The sequence below is a fragment of the Triturus cristatus genome, chromosome 1_2 (genome assembly GCF_964204655.1).
Source record: "Triturus cristatus chromosome 1_2, aTriCri1.1, whole genome shotgun sequence".
In the NCBI taxonomy this organism is placed as follows: domain Eukaryota; kingdom Metazoa; phylum Chordata; class Amphibia; order Caudata; family Salamandridae; genus Triturus; species Triturus cristatus.
The window spans coordinates 516,617,371-516,638,396 of record NC_140580.1 but is presented as its reverse complement, the minus strand read 5'-3'; the positions used below and the strand labels follow the sequence as shown (position 1 = coordinate 516,638,396).

General features: G+C 40.6%; 1 protein-coding gene across 4 annotated transcripts in view; it reads left to right on the top strand.

The window, feature by feature from the left end:
* FANK1 (fibronectin type III and ankyrin repeat domains 1) overlaps positions 1-21,026 on the top strand; it is a 1,120,241-nt gene that overhangs the window by 941,334 nt on the left and 157,881 nt on the right. For all 4 annotated transcript variants that reach the window (XM_085606240.1, XM_085606238.1, XM_085606242.1 and 1 more), the window contains one exon: positions 9,199-9,342. In XM_085606240.1, coding sequence (XP_085462366.1) covers positions 9,199-9,342 — 144 coding nt within the window. The remainder of the gene's footprint in view (positions 1-9,198; positions 9,343-21,026) is intronic.

The following is a 21,026-nucleotide window of genomic DNA, read 5'->3' as shown; positions in this document are numbered from 1 at the left end:
GTCTCCCCCCAAATTGCGTAATCGAGGTGGCAGGGGAAGGCTTTCGGTACTTGGGAATATATGCTACATCTGACCCTGTCCTTTTTTATGGTCGTAACCTGGCCCCCCCACTGGCCCGGCTCAAAACAGATGTTAAACATTGGAGATCCATGTCACTGATAGGTCGTGCTGCCCTGTTCAAGATGCTGGCACTCCCCGCTTCTTATATATTCTCCAGAATTACCCATATCGAGTTCCAGACACATATTTCACAGTGGTGGAGAGTGAGGTTAGAACCCTGCTCTGGGATGGAAGGGCCCCCGCATTGCCACCAAAAAACTAACGAAAGGTTGGTACGATGGAGGAATAGCCCTCCCAGACCTTAGACTCTACTACTGGGCCTCGCAACTAGTGGTGATAAACCAGTGGATTTACCGCTCTCCTAATGATCCCGCATATATGCTGGACAGATATCAGACTGGGCGTTCAGGTTATCTGGGAGTGCTGTACTCCAAAGTGAGGCGACGGCAATATTTGGGGCCTCTCTCTCATACAATAGCTATCTGGCATTGGGCCAACTCCCGACTAGGGTGGTCAAACGTCCTCACAAAGGCAATGCCACTATGGTATGCCCAAAGGTTGGGTTCTCTCTGCCATCAACCCGGCTTTGATAGGTGGGACACCACGGGATCTCCGTCATTGGAGACATGATCAAAAAGGGGTTGATCCTCAGTTTTAAGGAGCTTCAAGATCAGTATGCGATGGCGTAGGAGGAACAGTTTAGATACATGCAGATCCGACACGCCCTCACCACAGCATTACCGAACCCCGCAGAGTTACCAGAGTCATCACCGTTGGAAGATCGGCTGCTAGATGGGCCACTACATTCCAAAGCCATTTCATTGACCTACAAAAATTGTGTAATAACATACCGGACACATTGCACAAGCTTAGAGAACAATGGGAGGGAGACCTGGGATCACTTGAAGATGAAGATTGGCAGGCTGCCCTGATGTCCCCTAGAGAGGCGGCCATCACCCTCCGCTTCCGATTGATACAATTCAAAATTCTTCATAGATCATATTTAACGGGAGTAACACTTGCAAAGATAGGGGCCAGGACTGATCCACTCTGTCTCAGGGGTTGCAACCATAAGGCTACCTTTTATCATATGGTATGGGAATGCCCGCAGCTTCTACAGATCTGGGAGGGGGCCACGACTCATATCCAAACGGCCCTAGGGAAAGTATTGACTCTCACACCGGGGTTGGGTCTGCTTAATATATGGGCGGCAACGGATCTTATAGAGGTGGAACAACAGCTAGCCACACTTGGATATACCCTGGTCAAAAGAGAAATAGCTAAGGGATGGGGGGCGGCAAGTTCTCCAACTACGCAAGCATGGTTACAGGAAGTTGATAAATGTATGATTTCAGAAAAGGAAGTTTTTACAATTCGGGGATGCCCAAAGAAGTGGGATAGGAAATGGGGCAAATGGAATGTATACCGTGGTAATCTTTGTATTTCCCCAACGTTGGAACTGGAAATGAGGCGCAATAGAGATCGAGCAGCAGATAACATGTAAATGTGACTTTCTTCCCCCTGTCAATGTACGGATATACTCCTTGATTGCTGAAATATCGATTCTAATGTATGCATAACTACAAATGAAACTAATAAAAATAATAAAAAAATAAAAAAATGCACCGATGGACCAGGGGCGTAACACAGGCCCCAGCAGCCCCCGCGGTGCGGTGTGGCCCCCAAGCTCCAGGGGGCCCCCTCAGCACAGTGCTCGGGCGTCGGGTCGGAGAGCTCCTGATTAATTAATGCGGGCGTCATTAACCCCTTGTGTGCGGGTTTATTTCTCCCGCTGTGCGGGAGAAATAAACGCGTGCGCGATTACGACGGCTCCCGGCCGTCGTGCGCACACGCCCACCGTAATGCACGACGGCCGGGAGCCGTCGTGCGCACACAAGGGGTTAAGAGGCATAGAATTATCCACATCGTTGTTTCTAAAGGGGGAACGTTTAGGTCTTTTTCTTAAGTCAACTTGCTGGTTTGAAAATACTTCAGCTCGCAGTGCAAAACTATTAAACAATAATGATATTTGACCTGCCGGTTCAAAAAACTAAGGTCCTTCACATTGCATCCATCATCCAGGACGGTGAGACGATTTAGGCAGAGAAGCCGGGGGCCCGCATTGAAGCAAGTAAGTGCACTCTGCATTTTACAGAGTGTTATTTATTTCCTTGTGATTTTCAATCCGGAGCGCAATATATTTGCCAACCCATATCTGTTTCTGCCAACGTGTGTCCCAATTGGGTATTCACACCTGAGACATGTTTTATAAAATGTATTTTAAAAGCATGCGTGTAATTTATTCTGATACACGAGCGCAGCAGATTTACCACTATTCCTTGATTCACATCATGTTTTATGACGAGGAGTGTCCATTTGCACACACCTCAGCCGAGTCCCACCAATTTGATAAATATATTTGTAAAAAATATACCTCTAAAAACCGCTATTTCCGATCGCCTTACACTTCCCAGGCTCTGGTCTGTTTTTTTGTGTCCGATGTTAGTGCTTAGAAGCAGGCACTCTGTCGTGCATTATCCATGCTGCTCCGTCTTTTCACCAGGGAGGTTGAATGCTTCTTTCCCACTCATCATGTCCCTTGCCACCTCTTTGCTTCCTAAGTGCTCCTCTATTTATGGTGCTTTGCAGCAGTTTTAAAATCTTCTTAAAGTTTCTCATTGCTCAAATTGGTTTAATTAATATGTTTCACTTGTCCTAATTGCTTGACTTTTCACATGGGAAAGTGCAACTCATAGTTGCTGCAATGTCACTCCTAATTCAACTGAAATTATGAAAATGTCACTCATAGCAATCTGAAACCTTGGCAGCTATGATGCGCTATATAGATGTGGATGGTAATTATAAAAGCAATTACCATTAGCAAAATGGAAAATGGGATAGTAATGTAAAAAAAAAACAATTACGTACAGTCTCTCAGTATTATTAAAATATATATCTTGGAAACACCATTTTATCTTAACCTTTTAAGCATTTTGTAGCAGGATATCTTCTACTGTGTGTACTGCAAGTTTAAAAAAGTGAATTACATAATCTCAGTGCTTTCTGTCACAGACTGATCTTGTGGCACTAGAAATGCACAAGTAACTATTCTCCACTGCACTAAGATGTAATTCTGTGGCTCTCTGGTTACACACAGACCTCTGCAGTGTATTAACTAATAGACTTTAATAATGTACTACAGTGCATTTGCCACTATCATTTAAAAAAAAATAAAAAATTAAGTTGCAAGTTATTTTATGTGTAGCTACCTGACGGTAAAGCTGTCATAATATTTTGGCTTTTTTAGCCACACCTTTTGTACAACTGATGTTCTGAACTCACATATTTAAAAGTGCATGCATACGTGATAATGAAGAAAATTAAGTTTTGGTAAAATAAAATATTTGCCTAAGATCACACCATTTAAGTGGGGTAGCCGTGATTTATCAATATTTTCTGGTTTAGCTTTGTACAAATCGGCCACTAAATGAATATCTATTTGTCATTTATTATGTTAAGGCTATGTTTTCAATCTCTTTTTGCAGTTTATATATCCCGCAAACTCGACCCGAAGTAATAGAGCGCTTTATGAGCACCAGTTACATTACTCAAGGTCACATTTATTTTTTATAGACACATGTGAAATTAACTGATATGCCCAGAAATGCAGATAATTCAAGTAAGAATTACACCTGGTTCCCCAGTTCCTAATTAGGCAGCTCTTGCCATAACATCACATCCTGGGTGCAAGAAGGGTGGCAGGCTGAAGCCAGTATTAGAACTCTGGGCCTGATTCAGAAAGGGCCTCCGCACTGTATGGGGCTTTGGAGCGCGAATATGGAACTGTAAGACACATTGAAGGATCACAATTAAATGTCTCCTATAGTTATGTGGAGACTGTAAATTAAAAAAATCTGTGAAGGTCCAGAGTTTTTTAAATACATGTTGCTGCTACACTCGGGCCTTTTCTAAACTCTCACCCAAGCACATATGCTCAGTGTGCACGCCTGTGCATTTCAGAAAGAAATTGCCTTGACTTCAGACATGAAAATTCAGGAGTCACAGCCTCACAGGTATCCCTCCTGTCCCATTTTCCATTGTCTTTCACCCTCAATCTCTACCATGGCAAACCTCCTCCTCCCATCTGCCAAACCACTCGCTGTGTTAAAAATTGCTCCTGCACTGAAGTGATTTGGGAGGCAGTGCTCCCTAAAACATTTCACACTAAAGCTGAAAATCCCTGCAATGGCACATTTTTTCTAGTTCTGATACTTGTGCTTTAGGTGGTGTCATGTAACACCAAAATAATTTCCTTACAGGGGCATGCTTGTGTAACCCTACAGACACACTGGCTCCATTTTGAATTAGGTGTCACCAGAACTCCAGGTGTCCTTTGCTTTTCTTGTAGGGTAACTTAGTGGGTTAAAGTATCAATAGAACACTGCATTAAACCTACAGGCTATGGTCTGAATACCTTCAAGACAGACTTAGACCTTCACCCTCCAAAGAGTGATAAAATGAGTGTACTGTGTGTGTAAAGGTAACAAATGTTGCAGTCCAATAGCATTTGGCATAAACAGCTACATGTCACACAATGGTCTATGAGAGTGTACTCCTCCTCCATGTTCTCCATGTGCAGCAAATGTGAGGTTTGCATCCAAAGCTTCATGCTGTCTGCTTTCTTTACAGCTATGAAACAAACCACTACATGTGGCAAAGCCAGGACTCTAGACAAGACCTGTGTACATGGCAGGCAACAGTACTACACTGTTTCATTTAGCTTAGTTAAATAAATGGATGAGGTGAAGCTGACGCTAACCTCTACTGTGCAGTCTCAACCAAACATGACCAAAACTGGAAACGCACATTTTAAAGGCAAGGCACATTGTGGGCATTTTTATTATGTTCCCTTTGTTAAGAATAAATTAACAACCATGTCAGTTCTTGACCATTGTTCATGCTTCTCCACGCCAACCACCCTACACGCTTTCATGTTTGAATTCTATCTACTTTCATCTCCAGCCACCCTTAACTTTTGACTACATGCATGCCTTTTGTTTAATCTAAAAACCAGTCTTCCATGAATATTCTCAAAACGTTTTGTCTTTGATCCTGCATCCACACATCTGTTTTTTGCCCACTCTGAATCCCAGTCCTTCTTCCTATCCAGCATCCAATTTATTTGTTAAATCTCCCCTCCATTCTCTATTCAACTATTTTCCTTCCATGTTTTTGTCTTCATATCTCTCATGACCTCCTCGACTCGCCACTAGCACCCTTGAACAGTCAACCCTCATTGCTTTTTGCCCTTCATCTTTTTTAAACTCCATGTTTTCATATGTTTCATATTTGCATTTATAGGGAAATACAGTACTTGTTGATTGGATTTACCAATAATGAAATTGCTGTCCGGTAATCCCAGTGCCCATATGTGAATTTGTGTAATTTCTGTTGCTATCAACATTGGTTTTTCACCAAGTATATTAACACAAATAAGGCTCTTACGCTGCAGTCGCAGGTATGATTATCTCCCCCAACCAAGCCTATCATCTATCAGTCTACCATTAACATCTAACACATGGTTAACTACTCTTGCAGACACAGTGACGTATGGCCTTTAACACTGGCTGCTTCATCCTAACTGGTTGTTTATAAGTAAACTATTATATAGGTAACTGACTTAGTCACAACCTTACATGCACCCATCATGCTCCATGCCAAAACAGATAGGTAAAAGACATTGTAATTTACAACGCCAATAGCTCTAACTCTCGCAAATGCGAGGCCTATTGTATTGCAAATGCTTGTTGATTTTAACTGCTGCTTTCACAAATCCACATGTGAAGCAAGCTAAGCCGAAGTTATGGAATCCAATTGTAACATTAGGTCAATGGAAAATGTTAGCTACACATTTTTCTACCCGTAAAGTTACTGTAAAATTTCAAGCCAGCTTTGTGCTTTATGAAGGGATGTTAGATTTTTCTGGTATGAATCAACTGGGCATTGGGCACGAGTGACGAGACAAGATCAGAGAGAGTGCCTGCTTTAGCACTGATGGCGCCTGGGGCGATATTGTTTGTGGGCACAAAAAACCCTCCTCCACAGATTCCCCCCCACGACCAGACTGACACTCCAACATTGCCCCTTATCTCTCCATAGCCCTTCTCTCATGCAATTCTGTTTTATACTGCAGTGTGTAGTGTGTACACTGTAGTTGTAGTGTAGGCTAAGGCGACTGCTAAGGCGTTATATATTTCAAAGTGAAGTAAAGGTGAAGACCGATGGTACGTTAACCTATGTATATCCTGCTGTCACAATAAATACAATTCCCAGACTCTAAAAGCCCACAACAATGGTTTCAATGCTTAGATGTTAGTCGTTGCATCAGTTTTGTACACTTTTATATTTCTTGTCTGGATGTGTGACTCCTGCTGTGGTAATTTGAATGGTGAACTAAATGAGTCCACAATATGCATATCTTCTCTTATTCCACCCCGCCATGGCATGGGATTTGCCAGGTAGAATATCATATCACCATCATCACCAGGCAGGCAATACGTTAATCCTAAAATTTCTTCTTGAATGCTGCTAGTTTGTGACCTGTTTAGTTGGTTGTTTGTTAAATAAAGAAAATCTGTGAGATACTCAGCATTGTATCTCGAAGTCTGTTATGAAGCACTGTGGTTATACTGAATAAGCAGCTACCTATGTTATTATATGATATCTCTTTATCAATGTAATACCTGCACTTTCACAATTGCTTTATTAGCCTTCTTGCTTTCTCAAATTTGCTTGAAAATGCACCGTTTGCCCACTCTTTAAAAAAAAAAATCTTGGGGGAAACCTCCCCCCCCGGACCCGTCTTAGGTTGTTCGGGCTCGCTCTCTTCACGGTGCAATGAAAAAACACATTTTACGGCCTCCACATTCAAATGTCACCAGCCGCTGCTACAGGAGGGGGCCCGTCCACGTACCTTGCAGGGGGGTCCACCCTGGTTTTGTTACGCCACTGAGATGGACCCATGCATATTGCATTCACCAAACTGTTAGTTGGTTGCTGATGTGCTGAATTGCTATATTATTCACTCACTAACAAACTACAAAAGGTTCTACTAAGGACTGGAGTCAGCAGCACGTAACCGAGGACGTGTCATGCGGACCGCTAAAAAATTACCAACTAATACTAAGTAACTAACTATAATAACTACCTACCACCACTATCTTAGTGACAGGACAAAGGAAAAGAGTCTATCTAGCATTACCTAACTTAAGTTCTCTAACCTGCAAACAAGATTAGTAGCGCCTTTCATCTGGCTAAAAGAATAACAATCATATAATATGAGATTTCTAAACATAACTTACCGGCATGTAAGCAGCAGCAGCATTCTTGCTGTTTGGGAAAAAAATGATATTCGCAATAACACAGAACAGAACACACAATAGTAATGACTTAGCTACTCACCAAGCCCCACGACCTCAACACCTAGTAGGTCCTGCTCCCAATCCAGGATGTCGGACCCCTGGTGGTTCAGCTGGTTGTGGGTGCGCCGGATCTCAGAGCAGCGAAACACTGCCCGACGCACCCTCGCCCACCGGCGATGATGCACCCGGATCCCATAGCCGGAACCAGGCCTGCCGCCTGGTGCCAAGGTTTAGGGGAGGTGGCGCTGCACGAAAAAAACTAGGGCGGCCACCTCCACCTCTGAGAATAAAGCCCGGTCCTCACCCATTCCGGGCGCTGCCTTCCACAAGGAAGCCCGCTCCTGGATGCACTCTTACCCTTAGCAATGGTTCTGGGGGGCGGGTGGCGGAAAAGAAAATGTAAAAGTAAATAATAAAGTCAGTAGAAGAAGTAGGGAAGTAAAAACAAATAAAAAGCAAGAAATAGAAAAACAGTACAAAAACGCAGTAACAGTAAAATTAAAACGCTAAATATACACTTAGGAAGAGAGAGGGATAGCTAATAAATATTAAAGATCAGAAAAAAAGTTTTAGAAACAAAGTATTGTAAAGATTTGAGAGAATTCAAAAACAGGCCCCAGAACCATAACAAAGAGTAGAAAAACAAGATGGCCGCACCCATTGGTGACCGCATGGTGAAGTTTGTGCGAAATTTCCCCCCAAACACGCAATCCGCGTTGCCGACCGTCAGAAATGTCTCGCCTGCATGCACAATAAGCAGCTCTGCATGCTCGCGGAACTCCGCGTAGCATTGCGGAGTTCTTTTTACCACTTTGCAGAGTCCCACGTAGCGCTTCTACGCAAACTCTGCCAGGGCTTATTGGAGACATGCTGCAGGTTTGCCATCTGGGAGTTTACCTGCAGCTTGTATCATAAAGAACTTAGATTTTACTTGCCTATTGCCATTTTCACTCTTCTTCATGTATTTCACTGCTGGTGCCTACCTCTTCCCCTACAGCATACACTCTGCCTTTGCCTTCCATCCCGTGGCTTGTTTGTCAGCTGAACCTAAGGTTTATGGGAAAAGACTATTTCTTTTCCCATAGTGGGTAACCACAAAGTTGGCCTGCTGCAGTCTCAGTAGACTGAGCTCCATCTCAAGTTTGATTGCTTCTTGAGGGGTTGTTCAGCGTTGGCTGTTTTCCTACTCTTCCTATTTGGAATATTGTGGATATTGCACAGTGTAAGCCTTCATGCACAATACCCCATTTATGTTGTTTAAACAGAATATTTTGCACGGTGAGGGAAATTTCATACAGTCTTAAAGTACGAGGTTTCCATTCTCAAACTCAACCATATTCTAGTCAATTACTAATTTGTATATGGCAGCAAATCAACATACATTTTGTGTACAGAGTATTTGGTTTGTTTTTGCATGAATGTTGACAATCTGGACCAGTAAGCGTAGCCATAGAAGTATTCTTACACACTCCTAATATTCAGTTTTATCTACTTTCTGAATTGAGCCCTAAAGCATTTGTGTCTGTGTGTTGGCTTAACCATTAGTTTTATATTAATGTCCATTGAAGTGGCAAATTGATAGCTACGCTTAGAGAACCATGCAGTATTACACTACACTACTATCTTTACAAGATCGTAGATTGGCATTTTTTTAAAATAACTGTTTTCTTGGGTGATTTTGGTAATGTTCAGGTGCATTTCTGCTTTATTGCGCCAGGTGGATGCCAAAGATACACTTTTAGAATGGACACCGCTCATGAGAGTTTCTGCAGTATCAGGGGATGAAGAAGTGGCATCTTACTTAATTGATTATGGAGCTGATGTGAATTTTAAAGACACAGATGGCCAAACACCTTTAATGGTACGTATCCCTCAATCTTGTTTTTGTTCCAAGTGTTTGATTGGCATTTTCATATTGTCAATATGTCACGAGCATTTTCAGTGTAATGAATCTCTGTGTACATGCACGAGAATATCTAATGTGAACAAATGTATTGCGCAACTAACACTCGACCCAAACTCTTTTACCATCCCCTCTATGCACACAATTGAATCCTGTTATATATTCTCACCGAACAAGTGCATTATCTCAAAACATGCGATTTGTGAAGTCAGACAGTGCCCTTCATTCAACAGAACTGGCCCAGTCGTTCACTCTTTTCCTCAAAGAATAAGGTTATAACCGCATTGACAGTAATTTTATTCAACAGTCTGACTATCCAGGATTTGTAGATTGTGCAATTGGCTTGTCTTCCTTCATTGTTACAATTAACTTACCACTAGCACTGGTAGGAATTATGTTTGCAGCACTTCTAACCCACCATAAAGCATCCTGTATCTTAGCCTATTTGTTTGGCGAATCCCAAAAGACCTGCAAGCCACCCATTCTCTTTCTTCCAAAATGGGAGGGTCTCATATTTTGTCTTTTCTACACGGATGATCTTGTTATACTTAACAGAACCCTGGTCGGCCTGAAAAGGAAATTGGTGGAATTTGACAAATACTGCCAAAGGAATAATTTACCAATCAATTTTGAGAAAACCAAAGTTGTGGTTTTTGGCAGGAAGAGATCTGGTTGTAGATGGTTAGTTGAGCAAACTAGGATAATTGACACTTTAGAATATAAGTACTTGGGGTGGCTTTTAACACCTCCTACTTGGGCCTCACATTTGACCTCCCTAAGCACCAAGGTATGTTCTTTCATAAGTGGTCTAAAGTTTTTTGGAAGGACTACTGAGGCCTGTCGCTTCTCTGTGTCTTGGCAGTCTATAGAGAAATTCCCCCATCTCAAGCCCTTTATAAAGTGGACTTTTTGAGGTTGAGCAAAGCCCTAGACTGGAAAGAGTTGAAAGGGAGCTGTGTTAAAAATTGCTATTTATGCCCAAATCTGCCATTGCCTCGGCCATACGAATGGAAACTTTGCTTTAATCATGGTTTTCCACTTCTAAGTTCATTAAGGTACGTGACTAGTCTGATAACGTCAGCACACAGAAATATCTCAATGCTTTGAGAAGAAGAGTTTTAAACATGAGCTAGGCTGAGCAAAGAGGACTAGAATGCGCTTATACCAATTGTCTGTCACCCTGAAAATGAACAAAATTTGATGTGGCTCTGCCCCTTCCCTACTCAAAAAAGGATGGAGAGAGTTAGGCTGTCAGGCCATAATGGAAAGGGATGTCTGTTTGTGTGCAAAGCCCTCCACTTAGGAAATAAGTGAATCCTGGGAATTAAACGCAACCTTTTCGTATTTACACGAACTTGTGAACCCTCAATTGTGAAATGTAGTTTTTGAGTTTAGAATAGGCCTCTACCCCGTTTACGCTCATCCATTGGGAATATATTCCTTTTTCGGTCTAGCTTCGATCGACCTGTTATATCTCTTCTGTGGGGTTTGGCAAACCCAATGATTGCCATTGATTACTATCTGTGGCATTCAGAAATGCTGACTTCTTATTGGTGCATTTCTGTAAAAGTTCCCCCTTTGTGTGTTTAGCTCTTTCCAGCGATTTCACTCAGAGAGCATTTTGGTCGACCATCACACAGCACAGCGTGTGATGGCCTCTCTTCCCTCCTCCCATCTGACTATTACAGGTCAAGCGTTGTTTTTTTTCTGTAGTTTTATATAGCACGAACCAGACCCGAAGGTCTACAGTTAGGACACATTCATTATTTAATAGGCACAGGGAGATTAAGCAATTTGCCCAGAATCACAGTACAATCACTTGTTTTATGGTGCTCAGTCCGACCGCAGCACTGTAGTGCAGTGCTGCTTACACCCACGGCTGGTTGTTTCTTTGTGCCTGAACGCAATTTCATTGCAAAACACATTCATGCGATGTGAGTATTAATCTTGTTGTTTTTGTTTCTATGTGCCTGAACGCACTTTTATTTTAAAACTAGTTAATCCGATGTGATAATACGTGGCCTTTTTTATTTGACTTCCCCGGCTATTGTTGGTCACTCCAGTCGTGCCCGGCCTCTCCCGAATCCTGATTGAGCGTGCCTACCAGCTTGTTTTTAATTAAGTGATAAAGTGTCACGCAAGATACTCCTTTATCTTGTTGTTTTCGTTTCTCTACGTCTGAATGTGTTTTCGGTTCAAAACACGTTAACACAATGTGAAAATACATGGGCTTTATTTACTTCCCCGGCTACCGTTGATCACTCCAGGCCCGCCTGACCCATCCCGAATACCAAGTGAGTGCACCTCCCACCTTGTTTTTAATAAAGTGATAAAGCATCATGCAAGATACTTCAAAAGGACACACATGCACATTCTGCAAAACAGAAGTTACAGGTATCGTGGTCCAGGTCCGCAGCAGGTGATCAGCGCAGAAGGAGGTGAGAGGTGTGCGACAGATATTGCGATTGTGGGGGCTAAGTACAAGAACACACTCCCTCATGACCTATATTTCTTTGTTATTGGCTCTCGCAAGCTCAGAAACGGGGCATTAATAATGTTCTTCTCCATATAAAATTTATTTGTTACTATTATTTCATATTTTATTTTGGTTTTTCTTTTTTTCCATATGTATATCACACTTTGCATGTGATCATTTCATTTCTTTTTTCAACACTCTGCATTTACATTTCTATACATTTCATTGTTATTTAAAAAGCTAATATGATCTATATATTACATCTACTTTCAACACTTGTATAGCAACAACTGAAATTGTATAATGAAACAATAAACAGTCCCCTACACACTCACACCTCTCTCCTCTACAGCCATATCACTAATACACTACACACTGTCACTTCACATCCCAAAACAACACTGCATGCATAGATGGAAAAAATGGGGTGATAACATCAACCCTCGATTGCTGTGCTGGTAACTGGGGTGTCATACTCTCTGGCCGACTTACGTTTCAATGGACTAAGTAATTGTTCTCCATCTTCTTCAGGAACTATTATTTTATAATTTATAATGGGTGAAGGAAGGGGGAATCTGAGAATAAAAAAAAATAATGGGAGAAGAGAAATTTAATTTTTCCATACGCCCCCGGAGATATCTTACATTTCTCCTTCTATCTACTTTAAAAACAAGAGAATGCTCCTCATTGGACCGTGTCATAGAACCATCACCTCAAGTGCAAACAATGCAAAAAGAATAATCACATTCATACGAGCCGGGCTTCGCTTTAACAGATTGAAAGGAATACCCAAAGATTCTCTGCTACTCACCAAACAGAGAATATTTGATGACAAGCGCCCCTAAAATTTAGGGCATGTATGCTGTTTTAGAGAATGAGACCCAATACGACCTATATATTAAACTACTAGGGGTCCCAAAATGTGTATATTGAATCAACCTTCAAACATTCACATCGAGTGAGACAGAAATAAATAAAAGGCAGAGTCATGCTGGATAGTGTAAATGTCATAGAGTGGACCTCCGATGTGCCATAGTGTAGGAAATTACCTGTGACTACTACATCTGTCACCCTGCTAAAGACACTCCATCCAGGGTGTTGGGGACAACAATAGTGTCCGAGTGTTGTACATTTATAGTTGCAGAACCGTACTCCTCAAAATAAGAACCTTCAAATATGTAGGATATACATAACAGGAAAAACGGTAAGGCCTCTCTTTTGTTTAGCAAGTCGCCCTGATTTAATAATGCTGATTGTGTCGAACGACAATACATTTTTGTAAATCAGTTACCTTTCAGACGGATCCTATAACTTTCCACAGTAGTCCATAAGGGGGTACTGCCACTACCCTCCTAAAGATCCTGGGCTTTTGATACAAAATTCTTCAGTATTCTTGCTGGTATGCTTCTAAAAATATTGTAAAGGAGGCAATAGTATCAATAGGTGGACCTTAATCTAATTTACAACACAGACGTATTCAAATGTCAGTCACGTTCCTTATCGCTTACTACTCCTTATGGGACTTGGTTCTCCCTGCTGCAACGAGCTATCTGTATGGAGGCAATGGTCGCTTATTTGTATATTTATTTGTTATCACTTTTGACTCTGTGCGGTCCGTGTTCTACAAGGAAGAACAAACAGTAGTTTTACTACTCTCCTTGAGATATCAAAGAAATCAAAGAAATTCCCAAAGACAGAGCAAGTGCGTTTAAAATACTGTCCATCTTTGACTACAATTCACGTATTGCACAGTCCACCCTGTGTGTGTATGGTTAAAAATACCTGCTCATAACAGTTGTACTGCCGTTCCCAACTATATTAGCAGTCATATCAAAACCATTGCCCCTTCTATGCCGCAAGCTCCATATTTATTAGACTTAACCTAAAACTAGGGAAACCCGTGTCCCTTCAGGATCTCTCATCTCAATAGCACTCACCAGCTACGGTGCTCCGCCTTGAACGACCATTCCTACTGCTACTGCGATTAGGGAAAGTTGTATCTAGAGGCAACGGACGTCTTTTATATCTAGTATTATGCGGCTCTCCAGAACTGATTTAGGCGCCAAAACGCGAGATTGCAATAGCTCAGGGTCCGGAAGGAACGTCACTTCTGACGCTCTCTATGCATGTATACGCCCCTTGCTTGCTCCAACATTGGCGCCATATTGGACTAGTGTCCTATGCTTCATTGGACTTTACTGTTGCACCGTATTAATAATCACTGGTCGTCATCTAGATAAGCTGTGTGTCTAAAAGCCACAGAGATTGAAAAAGTCTACATGCATATTAATTTCGGATCTACTCCGCATATTTCACGTTGATACATTAGTAAAAGCTTTACAATTATATTATCAGGCGCCATTTTAGATTGGGGTTACTACGATGTAGTTGCTGACCTCTGCTTTTAACATAATAATTTATATTTTTTCGAGTGGTGCGTGGTTGACTAAATTTTCTACATATATCAAGTTACCTGCCATACTATCGCCTCATTGAGACCTTCCTTTACTGATTCAAGCGTAAAAATCACAAGTGTCTCTCGACTTTTACGTACTTCTGTAATATCTCTTCCTGGGTTGCTTTTAACTTTTTCCAATATTTGCCATCTGAGTTCACTTTCTTTGTGATTCAACTCATTGCAATGTTGGACCATGTGAGAAGTTAATTTGCGAGTTTTGATCGTCGATCTGTGTTCACTATACCGTGCTCTGAACTCGCGGCTTCTTTCACCCACATAGCCCTTATTGCAGGGACAGAGGATAAGATTAACCAAATTAGAGTTCTTGCAATTGTTTAAATCTTAGTTTGCCTTTCTTTCCTCCGTATTCCAGTATTGGGTAACCACTGCAGTTTCACATGCCCTGCACGTTCCACATCTGAAGTTACCCTTGATAGGGGGGCCTGTGATGGTTGTTTGTCTCTCGTGAGGGATCTGTCTGTCCCTCGTATGCACCAATTTGCATTAAAGATTCCTATTTCTACGATAAGCTATGATAGGTTTTTATAGTGCTTCTCGATCGTCACCGATATTTAATATGTGCCAGTTTTTGTCCAACACTTTCTTGACTTTAAAATTCAAAGGCAAGTGATTTATAACACAAACCAGATTCTCTTTTTTCAGACGAGTATTTACTGACAGCAAGGCGTAGTAGCGTGCCCTTTTGTAAGCTGTCCTAATCAGATGTTTTGGGTATCCGCTCTGTAAGAGTCTTTCTTTCAACTCTTCCCCATGTTTGTCATAGTCCTTTATGTCTCAACAATTATGTCTAATCCTTAAAAATTCCCCAAACGGAATAGAGTCTTTCTGGCAGTTTGGGTGGTAACTGTGATGTGTTAGAATTGTATTTTTTGCCGTGGGTTTTCGGAAAAAATTCACCTGGATTTTACCAGCTTGGCCTTGACCACTGATCACAATGTCTAAGAACTCAACTGACTTCGTGCTGTGGTGGGCTGCAAACCTCAAATTATCATCACTGGCATTAAGCCATGCGATGAAAACTGCCAGGGTTGTTTCATCTCCTCGCCAAATAAAGATGTCATCAATAAACCTGCACCACCTATTGACATTCTCATAAAAAGGGGCCACCTCCATAAAAATGTGTTTCAATTCATATTCGCCCATGTATATATTAGCCACACTAGGGGCACAGGATGTGCCCATACTGGTCCCCTTGATTTGATGGTACAAGTTGCCTTTATAGTCAAAATAGTTGTTTTTAAATACAATTTCCAAACATTCTAAAATAAATTGATCCTGCCTGTCTCCTGGTGCCCTACATAAGAGGGCCGCTACTGCCTCTATGGCCTGTTGTTGAGGTATGTTAGTATATAACGCCTCAATATCTAATGTCACCAAGATCTCACATTGGGGATTATATGGTGCATGTTCTAATTTCCTAATAATGTCAATAGTATCCCTAATGTATGACTGGTACTCAGTAGTTAGAGGACACAAAAATGTATCAATGTACTTAGACAGGGGTTCTTTACAAGAGTTTATAGATGATACTATGGGACGCAGTGGCGGGTCGATGATACTTTTGTGCATTGTTGGTATTCCATACATGGCCGGTATGACTGAATTAGTTTTGTTTAAAACTGGTACTCTTTAGCACAGATAATGTTGTCTTCAAAAGCTTTTCTCGTAATGGGGCCTATCTGGTCATTCAATTTAGTTATAACCCCTAATGTTATGGGTCTGTAATGGTCTGGTACTGCCAGAATTTGAAAAATAAATTCATCATATTCTTGGGTGTCCATGAGGACTATTCCCCCTCCCTTATCACAGGGTTTTATCGTGAGGTCGGGCAAATTCTGAAGTCTCAATAGTGCAGCTTTCTCAGATTGTGAGAGATTAGGTCTGCTACTATATGTATATTTCGTAATTTTTTAAATTTCATTCAATACAGATTTTTCAAAAATTGCCATCTCTGGGCCTACCATCTCCAGGGTGGGTGTGAATGTTGATTTAGGTTTACACCCTGAGAGGTTACCCTCTTCATTTTGTTCCTCACTTTGAGAGAAAAATTTCTTAAACTTATCTTTCTGAAGAAAGCAAAAATATCTTGATTTAGTTTAAACTTATCACAGTAAGTACTTGGCACAAAGGGAGGGGGCTAAGGACGTCAGGTTTCTTCCATGCCCTTAGCCTCCGGTGAAGTCTGATCTCGACATATGACAGCCACTACTGTTACAACATTAGATAAATGAATGACACTACAACATAAATCGGACGTGTTTAAACCCGCCTGACAAAAAGACTGTCTAAGCCACCAGAGAGCAGTCAGAAAGCCAACAAATAGTTTCGCTGAATAAATAGCATGAGCATTTTTAACTCGGTGTAGAAAGGAAGCAGCTGACTGCAACCCGTTAGCAAGAGTGCACTTCTGTGACATCACTAGCAAATCCTTTATTTAGTCAAGCGTCATCACTGAACTGTTCAAATAGTCTCTTTGTAACACAGATATAGTGGTAATAGTTAATACAAGTGATCCAGCGCTCAGGAACTTATAATTTTCTAAAGACTGGGCCCAATTTCCATTACCCCACAAGCTCCCTTGCGTTGGGTTAAGTGTGATTCTAATGACTATGCCAACTTACCAATTTCCATTTTAATGATGCTAAAACTGGCGATGTAATCTTTATTTAGTTGATTACAATAGGCACATTAATGCTCTAATAACAAAGACACTCTTAATAAATAAAGACTCATTTGTAAATCTTATAATGTTTATCTAAAATAAAGTGAAATAATGCTCACTAAGTACAGATATTCAGCACAAATCATAGATCGTCACAAAGCAAACAACATTAGAAGAGAAAATGACAAATTCACAATCAATGACAATGCATAAAGGAGTGGTTAGGAGAAGATCGAAAACAAAGAGAGAGGGACCCCACGCCAAGAGAGAGGGGTGCCTAAAAAGACCGTGGTCAAAAAGAAAGATCTCCCTTGGGACTCAGAATATCACCAGTCTTTCAAACATACAGGTTACACACCAACAGGATGAGAAATGGCATCAACGAAGCAAACCAATTACTTAAAAGCAAATTTATTACAAATTAATCAAGAAATATCACATTGAATCAAAATGTTATACATATACATAAAAAGGTAAACTGTTTACCAGATTTTAAAACAAAGAATAAAACTTCCTTTGAAGAGCAATAACACATAAAATTAAATCACATAACATCTACATATACGACACAAAATTGGGACAGAAAGCACAGGACAAATAATCCTATTCGGACACAGGAAATCGTTGACTCGCAGATTAATCAGTTCTAACCACAATAGATTTCAGTTACAGTGTACATGGCATAGAACTGTTGTCATTGCAAATTTTCAACAATTTCCTTCTACAAGAGCATCGACGCGTTTCGGTAGGCCACACATTACAGCCAACACCTTCCTCAGGATTAGTTGTAGATCCCAATTCTAATATTATTAAAATCTGAAACAGAAAATGTATAACAAAGAGTATAAGCGACTCCCTTAGAGTATTGCCACAGACAGTATTTGATATACTTCGATGACCCTAACTCATCCCTTGTATTTTAAACATGTACAGTCACACACATTCTCTTGTATCATCATCTCGTCCTGCCAATACTTTTTTTGGGGATAGATTTTATAGAAACATTTCTTCACACTATCTTACATTATCTTGTAGATGCCCAAACCATAAGATACGATGATATGATTTTGGGATGTGGAAAGATATCCATATCCTTATATGCGAGAGACATTGTGTCAGGCTATCTTCACAACGCCACATTTATGCGACACTTACTAAGTATTAAGCGAAAATTATTTTGTTTATCCCACTCACAAGTATGGAGACATAGGAGACTCACAGTCTCTCTTGTCCAAGTTGAATCAAATGTTCAGCATTTCAGTGCCGTCACAGATCTATTAAAGTGAACAGAATAGAGTTCTAGTACCTTATTATAGTGACAACATTGGTTACTTATTTCGTCGACATATTTAAAAAGTTTACCTTATATCTTCATTTAATTTAATTTCCGTAGTTATTCATATGTCTATTTTTCATAAGTTTCCTCATCTGGATCTAGGTACTGCAGATTTATTGCCTAATGTGAATAACAGAGATATATCATTCATGCTGCCTTCTATGCAGATGGAAATTATAGCAGGTTAATCACAATACACAGGACGTCATATTTACCGACTACTTGTGTTCAGTCCTTGGCAATTCTTTTATCATTTATTTGTTGTATGAATATCACTCCTGATAGACACCCTTTAATCTCCCAAACGATTTCTGAAATGTATCAATAATTTGTTTAAATTGTGTTAATCTTTTTATCTCTTCGCTATCAGGCCTTAAAAAATGCCTCACATATGCTCTTTATTTTATATAACTATGTATAGCACGTTGTATTTTAGACAAACTGTTTGGATATATGCACCAATGTTCTCTTAAATGGGAAATCCACATCAATAGACGCACAACTAACGTCATATCTGTGGACGCTATATTAGCTCATAATGGTCGATGTATTGACTCATCATAACCGATATCCAATTGCTCACACAGGTTCCTACAGCTATCATCGAGCCCATTGCTTGTGTTAACTACTTTACGGACCCGAAATTCTACAGAAATCAAGGCGATTCCCTATTTACCTTAGGTATGTTTCCGTTATATATCAGGAGGTCGATAACGGTGAGTTCGTCCCAAAACTGGGATCAAGAGACTCCCTAAAACAACAGAGAACGCAGATCTCAAAAAATGATGGCATATCTTGCTTAGCTCAGCAGCTATGTTTCTAAACGGGCTACCTATTACACATACCTTATTTGGGTCCGGTTACCTCCGCACAATGGATTCCTTCAGATCGGATGAACGGAGGACCCAAGAATCCCCTCGACTTAAGTACCGGCCGGCGTCCCCGAAACCGGAAGTACAACCAATATTTCCGGGTCGAAGAGTTGGCCGCAGACACACAGTTGCAAAAAGTCCGCCATCTTGAAGGTGTTAGAGAACACATGGCTACCTAGTTAAATCAAGATGTCAGACCACAACATCTTGTCTTATTCAGAGAAGAGTTTATCCATTAAAACGTCTAGTTGTGGTAAACCGATTGTACAGTCTTGCAACTAAAAAATTCTTCGGAAAGAACCGAAGATCCGTCTTAAAAAAATATAGCATAAGTATAACCCATTGAATTCGTGGTATTTCAATATTACATTGGTTGACATAGTCCTACACCCTATGTCTACATTTCCAAGCGTAATATTGTAGAAATACATATCACGATTTATAGATGTTGATTTCAATATTACATTGGTTGACATAGTCCTACACCCTATGTCTACATTTCCATGCGTAATATTGTAGAAATACATATCACGATTTATAAATGTTAGTTAATATCTAACACTGTCTAAGTAGCGATGATAACCTATATGGACAGTTTTACAATGAAGTGACCGATCATTCACATCCCTAGTAATTGGTATTACGCCGTTAATACAAAAAGGGCAGTGAGAAAACCCCAAGACATGGCGCTGAGGTCACCATATTCAATATATCATAGATCTTTTTAGAAATAGGTGATACCTGACTAATCACGTTATTGAACATAAGATGTCCTCCCTTCTTAATTCAGAATTTTATTACTGACTGAGAGAATAGATTTTATGGGATGTCTAATACAGTCAGACAACCAGAAAACGTTCCCATTCTTCTCGTGAATTCAAGCCTTTCCGTATTGAGTTCAAATGGGAGATGTACCATTGTTCGCGTGCCTTACGTTTACTGGTAATGTTGCCACCTCTCTTATCCAATTTAACTTTTTCCAAAATGAACCAGGTGAAATCATTTTCACCGTGCCCAAATTCGAGATAGTGCGGTACCAACGGTGATGTCAGTTTTTTTGTTTTGATGGCCGATCTGTGTTCTTGAAGTCTGACTCGTATCTCTCTCCCTGTCTCTCCTACATATCCCAAATTACACGGGCATTGTAGGAAGTAAATAACATTTTTGCTTCTGCAGTTATTCAACGTTTTGGAGGATATGGTGCAACCGTTGTAGGTAATTTCTTTAGTTTGTATACACTGCGGACATACATTGCATGTACCGCATCTAAAATTACCCAGTGCAACACTGTTGGTAATCGTCCTTTGTGTCAGGTTATTCTCCTCCTGGTACGTATGCACTAGTATGTCCCTCAAATTACTATTCTTTTTGAATGCATACAGAGGTTTTTCCAATTTAACCTCTTCATCATAGTTAATGATGTGCCAGTTCCTATTGACAATGTTCTTTATCTGGTTGCTTAAGTTTGAGAATTTACTGACAAATACTACTTTGTTGGGAAATTCCTTTTTAACCGTTGGTTTGTTCACTAATGCATTACGGTCATAGAACCTGGCACGCTTAAGAGAGTGTGTCAGAAGTTTTTTAGGATAGCCTCTATCCCTAAATTTTCGTTTTAGGTCCTCTGCATGTCTGTAAAAATCCTGTAAGTCAGAACAATTCCTTCGAAGGCGAAGGAATTGGCTGAAGGGGATACTTTCACGTTGGGATTTAGGATGAAAACTAGAGAAGTGAAGGAGAGTGTTTTTCGCCATGGGTTTCGTGAACAGCTCTACCTCCAGACAATTATTAGAATTTTTAATAGAGATGTCTAAGAA